Source organism: Cupressus sempervirens, chromosome 3, assembly GCF_028749045.1.
Source record: "Cupressus sempervirens isolate cs-2001-9-10 chromosome 3, ASM2874904v1, whole genome shotgun sequence".
NCBI lineage: Eukaryota > Viridiplantae > Streptophyta > Pinopsida > Cupressales > Cupressaceae > Cupressus > Cupressus sempervirens.
The window spans coordinates 255,283,526-255,291,185 of NC_143120.1; the positions used below are offsets into that span (position 1 = coordinate 255,283,526).

Genomic DNA, 7,660 nt, shown 5'->3' on the forward strand with positions numbered 1-7,660 from the left:
TGCACTTGCATGCCTGCCAGCTCACTACCGATGTTCCGCGAAGCCGGCAGTCCCGTCCACGTCAGCAAAAAACACGATAATTTTCTTCTATCCCTGGGCGGCCGTCGTTGTCAGTAGTGTGCCAGCGTGGCGCCATCTAACAACACGCGCTTAGTTACATGCGTTTGAGAGCTGTACTAAATCTTAGGAAAGCTGGAGAACTTTTTAGTGTGCTTTCTGGCGTTTTAAAAGAAGTGGATTTTTCAAAATCTTGTTGACCAATCGTGTTCAACTAATGAAAGTGGCCGGAATCGTCGAAACTTCAATCCGCGTTGTTCAGTTGAACTCAAGGCAGGAAGTGAGTTTATAGTCTATTTATTTACTCCTTTTCAGCATATTCTGCCATGGCAGAGGAGCCTTCATAAATGAATGGCTTGAGGAGAAGGGCTTTATGAGGATTGTCTAGCTGAGCAGGAGCAGCATTTTCTTGTGAGGAGCCGCATTTGTTGAGTTGGGTTTGTCTGGTATGTCAGATTTCTTCATCCTTTTCATGTGATGAAGTTTTAAAACAGGAGATTGATTGAATGAATGCATTTTTGTGTTTTTTACCATGTTTGTGTTCTTTGGCTGTGGAATGTTTGGAGTCTTTTAGGTATTGGATCTGCTGGTTTTGTGCATTTCCTAGAGCTTTGAGTGTAGAATGTGAGTACCTGAGTTTTGTTTTACGGGTTTTTTGTGTTGGGAAAATAGGTTTTCATGGCAGAGACCTTGCTGTCTCAGTAATGCGGGTTGAAGTGTTTTACTCGGATAGTTGTTGTGAAGCGAGGAGTTTGAGATTGTATTGCGGGACATTTTACTGTAGTTTGGATGAGGAAGTGATTGAGATAAAGCTATTAATAGGGCGTGGGTTGCAATTACTGCAGTTTTTCTATTTCGTTCTAGTAAAAACGTCGCCTTTTAAGTGACCCACATGAACTGTATCTGCTCTTCACTACGAATGATTAGGATCAAAGCTGTGTGTTAAATGATCCAGTTGAGGTGAAGTATATTTGGTCTCGGGAAATGATTAGGATCAAAGCTGTCAGTCGAAGAAATGTTTTTGGGCGTTTTTTTCCAATTTGGATGTGGGCTGGAGTTTGATTGAGTTGGATGGATTGGATGTGTGTTGCAATTTGTGGTCTTCTCTGAAGAAAACTCGGTTATTTTAATGACCTTTTGAAATGAATTCTGGTCTCAGCAATGCAGGTTAAGTGATTAGGATCGGCCATATGAATTAATTTTGGGTATTTTTGTGCGTTTTTTTATGTGGATGTGGCTTTTTAATTGACTGAGACTGTTAAAAGGAGCGTTTTGAATTTGAAGTGTTTGGGACTAATTGGATATGGATTTAAACTTTCATGATCGGGATTTATTGTACATGAGTTTGAGTTTGGAAATGGTTGGATATTGCTGTAAGTGATTTAGATCAATTGGATTTGTGTTTTCAGGTTGTTAGAAACAACGCTGTAAATCCATATAGGTGATTAGGAATCAGGATCACAATTACTGTGAATGTTCTATGGTTGGTAGTTGGTCTGATTTGATTAGATGTCTAAGCTATCCACTTCAGTGTGGTAAAACTATATTACGATCAGTATTGACAACTTAAAATGAAATGCTGAACTTCTTTTCAGAGCAGGAAGTCATCTGACTGATTATAAGTTCAGGACTGTAAATCTAAATAACTTGACGGGCATTTTTGCGCCATTTATATGCGTGTGAAATGATTAGGATCAATTTGCCTTTTTTTTTCTTGATTGTATCTTGGAATTATTGATTGAAATCAATGCTTTTGAAAACAGGCATATTTTCTGCCGTTGGATGTGGACCCTGAGCTGCAAACCTGAATAATTTGTTGGGATGCTGCAATTGGATTTGATTACAATTGACCAAAACGACTTGGACTTGAGTTTAAATGATCAGCTTCACTTGATGCAGATTTAAATAACCAATGTTGCTCACATTGTTCTGCTGATCATTTTCTGCAATTGGATGTGGATTTAACTTATTAGTTCGGCATTGTTAATCACATGATTTGTTGGTTATATTTCTGGAATTGAATGTAAGCTCAGCCATTGTGGTCCATGCTTTAAACCCAAGTAATATCCTAGACATTCTTCTGCAACTTGGATTAGGTTCAAACTTCAAATGATCCAGGTGTATTGGATATGAGCTGAGGAGATTAGGGTCATTTGTTTGTTGGACATTTTTTTTGGCTTTTGGTGCTTAATATAGTGGTTTATTAAATAAAAGATACCAGTTTATTCCATGGCACCCAATTTTGCTTTTGTGCACTGGTGGGGCAAAGAGAACCGCAGGGGTAACTCTGTTGTTTTGAAAATGGAGAATCCCAATTATTCAATGGTTGAATTGCAGATCCCAGAGGATGACAATTTTCAGGTGGGCAAGGGTAGGGGTAAAAATGTCAAGCAGTTTTCATGGGCTCTTTTTCTCAAAGCTCATAAGGCTGCAGGATGTGTTTCTTGGCTTGCCATTGGCATTTGGGCAGTTTTAGCCGCAGTCAGAAAACGGCTCACTCAGGATACTGATGTCAGAGACAAATTTTCTCACAAGAGCAGGCTATACAGAATTATTAAGGGTTTCCTTGTCTTTTCAGTTTTGATGTTAGGTTTGGAAACAGTGGCATATTCACAAGGCTGGCATTTCGCTTCAAGTCTGCACCTTCCATCGTCTATGGGCATAGAGAATTTGCATCTTCCATCTTCTGTAGGCATACAGGGCCTTTTCCATTCGATATACATGGCATGGGTTTACACCAGGGCAAACTATCTAGCTCGCCCACTTCAGTTCATGGCCAATGCATGTATCATTTTGTTTCTTATCCAGTCAGTTGATCGATTGTTACTATGCCTGGGTTATTTGTGGATCAAGCTGAAGAAGCTCAAACCGATACCGAAATGTGAGTTGAAAGCTGGGGTTGATTTGGAGCAAGGTAATGATGGGGCTTATCCAATGGTTCTCATCCAGATCCCAATGTGCAACGAAAAAGAGGTATGTTGAGATTTTTTTTTTTCTAAGTATATAAAACCTTGGCGGGATGATATTCACCAGATTAACGATAACTCATTTTCACAATCCATGATATTATATTCATGCTTCGAGGCAAGATTGTGTGTGAGTTTAACAGCATCAACGTTTTGGATCATACTCAATGATCCATCATCAGGATGATAGAGCGGAGAATGGATCATCCTGACGGATCATTGAGTATGATCCGAAATGTTGATGCTGATAAACTCTCACACAATCTTACCCAGAAGCATGAATATAATTCACTAGAATTTTTGGTCTTGATTGTTAGCAACGGTGGCAACAATTTTTCTGCTTTCCAATTTCAAAATTTCAACCCTCATTCTATGTCCGGATCCCTGATTGCCCTCTTCTTTCATACATATTGTTTTGGGTGGATTATTATCTCAATTATTGCTATGAGTTGCATAAATTATTCTTTGTTCAAGGTTCTACTATCTGGATTACTTCTTTGCTCATGCCATACCCCTGGGTTTTGCCATTTTTAATCCATATTGTGAGCCATTGGATGGTGTTGAATTGTCTCTGTATTCTGATGCAGGTTTATCAACAATCTATTGCTGCAGTCTGCAATCTAGACTGGCCAAAAGACAGAATGCTTGTGCAAGTTCTTGATGATTCGGATGATATGGAGGTGCATAAATTGATTGCTGCACAAGTCCAAAAATGGAAGCGCATGGGTGTTCCTATAGTGTATCGACATAGAATAGTACGCACTGGCTACAAGGCTGGGAATCTTAAGTCAGCAATGGAATGTGGCTATGTGAAGGACTATGAATTTGTTGCCATTTTTGATGCAGATTTCCAACCTAATCCAGATTTCTTGAAGAAAACCGTACCACATTTTAAGGTATGTCCATTGAAAAAAAAGTCTTCCCTTCTTTGAAGGGATCATGTCTAACGTTTTTTGTGTACTAGGTTGTTACTTATTCTGGAATCATGTTTTTGTCTGCAGGGCAATGATGAGCTGGCATTGGTGCAGGCAAGATGGGCCTTTGTTAACAAGGATGAAAATTTACTGACAAGATTCCAGAATATTAACCTGGCATTCCATTTTGAAGTGGAGCAGCAAGTCAATGGGATGTTCATTAATTTCTTTGGCTTTAACGGGACTGCTGGTGTGTGGAGAATCAAAGCTCTTGAGGAATCAGGAGGTTGGCTAGAGAGAACTACGGTGGAAGATATGGATATTGCAGTGCGTGCTCACCTAAATGGATGGAAATTCATATTCCTTAATGATGTTCAGGTATTGCTTTTGCCCTTACCTTTTCTAACCCATTGCATCTTTTCGGTGTTATTTCATGGCTCCTGTAACTGATACTCAGTCTCGGCAAATGATATCCTTATCTATTATATATGTTTCTTTGTTCAGTGTCTCTGTGAGCTTCCAGAGTCATATGAAGCATATAAAAAGCAGCAGCACCGATGGCATTCTGGTCCAATGCAATTGTTTCGCTTATGTTTTCCAGATATTATCCGTTCAAAGGTTGGTTCTTTAGTTCAAAGTCATTTTCTGCTAAAGCTACAATAGTTGATGGTTATCCTAATTTTTTATATCAAGGTTTATATGCATTATTATTTAGTTTACTCATTACCAATTTTACCATTGTCTGTTTTTGTGCAGATTGGCTTTTGGAAGAAGGCAAACTTAATAGTCCTGTTCTTTCTGCTTAGGAAGCTTATCCTACCCTTCTATTCATTCAGTCTCTTCTGCATCATCCTTCCAATGACAATGTTCCTACCAGAAGCTCAAATGCCTTCTTGGGTTATATGCTATCTGCCTAGCTTCATGTCATTCCTGACAATTCTTCCTTCAATAGGGTCTGCACCTTTTGCTGTCCCTTATCTAATGTTTGAAAACACAATGTCTGTTACCAAATTTAATGCTATGATCTCTGGCCTGTTTCAACTTGGTAGTGCTTATGAATGGGTTGTAACGAAAAAGTTAGGCCGTTCATCTGAAGCTGATTTACTTGCATTGGTAGAAAATGAGACAGATCCTCATTTAGAACAGGGAAAGCACCACCGCGGTGTTTCAGACTCAGACCTGCAACTCCTCAACAACTTGAATGTACATCAGCATCAAAAAACACCAAAGAAGAGAAGTAATCGGAAATACAAGAAGGAGCTGGCTCTTGCTTTTCTCCTTCTAACTGCCTCTGCTAGGAGTTTTATGACCTCTCAAGGGATTCACTTCTATTTTTTACTCTTTCAAGGGTTTTCTTTTCTTGCAGTTGGCCTAGATCTGATTGGGGAACAATTGTAGTTTTTGTAGACATCATTGAGGAGAAAGCTAAGTGAATCTTTAGTTAGGAACTCAGGCGATGAGATAAATGGAATTTTGCCTTTATACTTAGCTTTTGTAAGCTGTTCTACATGAAGGTATACTTTTTGCTTGACTCTTCCTGACTCCCTGTCCAAACAGGCAGTGAACAAGATCAGATTCAAAGGTTGACATGCAAGAGCATCACTTAATAGGGTAGAAGACAAGAATATGGCTTCTGCTTCATTCTTTTGCTAGTGTAAGAACAATGAATCCAGGGCCACTTGGTTTCAAAGGCAAAGGAGTTGTTTTTTTCTCATAAGTAAGATAGTCTAGCAACATGGTCACTGCTGCTCAGAATATCTTTATTGATGGAGGTTGCAGTGGAAATCTCTTCCACAACTCTGAAGATTGACTATTTTTTATAGATTTCCTCCTGTATAATTCTTTATTTTTTAATGGAAGTCAATTTTTGTAACAACCATTTTCATGGGCGCAATTTGCCTTGAAATGCATCAGAGAACAAATTCATAGTTACTAATGATAAAAACTAAGTCTTCGCTCTAGCATATGGGCATTGTCATGTTCTGATTTATCATCAAAAGATGTAAAGCCATTGTTTTATAACTGTTTGAACCCACTGAATTAATTCCTTTTTGATATCTGTTTGAATAAACTGAGCCAAGCAAGTTTTCAATAGTCCAATCAAACTTTTGTGTATTTTAAAACTGAACTCAAAATTATATTGAATTTATTAATTTATAAACCATTTTATTTATCTGTTGAAACATTGTAGAATAAAGCCAGGATTAAAAGTTGCAGAGCAACTCATAATAAGTGGAAGTTGGTAACCCTCTTTGCGACTGTTGGCGTACAAAGATGTGAACTCGTGAGCATTAATTTGAATGCTCAGGAAATGAACAAAGATCTTTCTCCTACCTGTAATCATAAACTACAATCCACTTTTATTTCATGAAATTTCTTAAAATTATACCTCGGTATGGTTGAAGGTCAGCGCAGTTTCTTAGCCTTGCCATGGCACACATACAAATGGGGGCATGGTTGCCAATAATATGCCATGATTCTTCCATTGATGGGATGATATTACAAATGAAAATATTTTCTATTGTTTATTTACATAACTTCTGGCTGTGGATGAGTATATTTGTTTGCATAATGTTTGGTTGTGGATGAGTACATTTGTTTGTGTAACGTTTGATACAGATGAGTATTTTACGTATTGAGTATGTTTTTGTGTAATGTTTGGTTGCTTGTCAGTATGCTTATTTGCATAACATTTGGCTGTGTATGAGTACATTTGTTTGCATAACTTTTGGCTGTGGATGAGTACATTTGTTTGCATAATGTTTGGTTGTGGATGAGTACATTTGTTTACATAACGTTTGTTTGCCTAGTGTTTGGTTGCAGATGAGTATGTCTGTCTGCATTACATATGAATACGTGTATGCATAATATTTTGTTGCTGAGTGTGTTTGTTTGCATAACATCTGGCTGAAAGTGAGTGCATTTGTTTGCATAATGTTTGGTTGTATATGAGTACGTTTGTTTGCATTACATTTGGTTGCAGATGAGTATGTATGGTGCATGATTTTTGGTTTCAGAAGACTATGTTTGTTTGCATAATGTACAAATGTGTTTGGTCTGGCTGTGGAGGAGTACGTCTGTTTGCATAACATTTGGTTGCAGATGAGTATGTTTGTTGCATAATGTTTTGTTGTAGATGAGTATGTTTGCATAATGTTTGATTCCGGATTAGTATGTTTATTTGCATGCCTGCAGATGAATTTGCTTGTTTGCTCAATGTTTGGTTGCAAATGAGTATGTTTGTTTGCATAAAATTTGTTGTGGAATTGTTTGTTCAACCTCGCATCCCTTCATTTGACATAAAAATCTAAAATCAATCTACTACTTAGATGCTTGTAAGAATGCCTTCTTCCCAAGTCAAATAGACCCAAGAATGTATGCTTCAAAATTTTTGTTCTGTCACTATTTTCTGCCCATCCTTGAACATCACACACTGAGTAAGAAATTAAGCTTGGAAAAATAAGTCAATTTGATTATTTAACACTTTTAGCCTAAGAATTAAGCCTTAGTGTGTGATTTTTAAGCCGTCCGCTATTGTCTTAGCTCGCTCAGGCTCCATTTCCTCTGCGACATAAAACCCAAAATCAATCTACTTCCAACATACTTCTAAAAGATAGCCTCCTCAGTTGGATTTACCTAAAAGTATATTCTTGTACTACAAAAACAAATTTCAGTCCTCATATTTATCTACCTTTGTAGTTTTTATGTGAAGGGCAAATCCTT

The 7,660-nt window shown here is 37.8% G+C and overlaps 1 protein-coding gene across 1 annotated transcript; it reads left to right on the top strand.

Moving 5' to 3' along the window:
* Window positions 1-383: 383 nt before the first annotated feature.
* LOC149565838 (putative xyloglucan glycosyltransferase 9) lies at window positions 384-5,901 on the top strand. Its single transcript, XM_089819336.1, has 6 exons — window positions 384-503; window positions 1,821-3,030; window positions 3,611-3,919; window positions 4,025-4,315; window positions 4,442-4,555; window positions 4,694-5,901. Exons 2-6 carry the CDS (start codon window positions 2,287-2,289, stop codon window positions 5,333-5,335), a joined length of 2,100 nt encoding a protein of 699 aa, XP_089675462.1. The 5' UTR covers window positions 384-503; window positions 1,821-2,286; the 3' UTR covers window positions 5,336-5,901.
* Window positions 5,902-7,660: the final 1,759 nt, after the last annotated feature.

What these genes read in the sequence shown, in the direction of transcription:
- LOC149565838 (XM_089819336.1), top strand. Translation starts at nt 2,287, where the DNA reads ATGGCACCCAATTTTGCTTTTGTGCACTGGTGGGGCAAAGAGAACCGC. An exon ending in CAATGTGCAACGAAAAAGAG is followed by an intron (nt 3,031 to 3,610) that starts GTATGTTGAGAT and finishes ATTCTGATGCAG; the next exon opens with GTTTATCAACAATCTATTGC. An exon ending in CAGATATTATCCGTTCAAAG is followed by an intron (nt 4,556 to 4,693) that starts GTTGGTTCTTTA and finishes GTTTTTGTGCAG; the next exon opens with ATTGGCTTTTGGAAGAAGGC.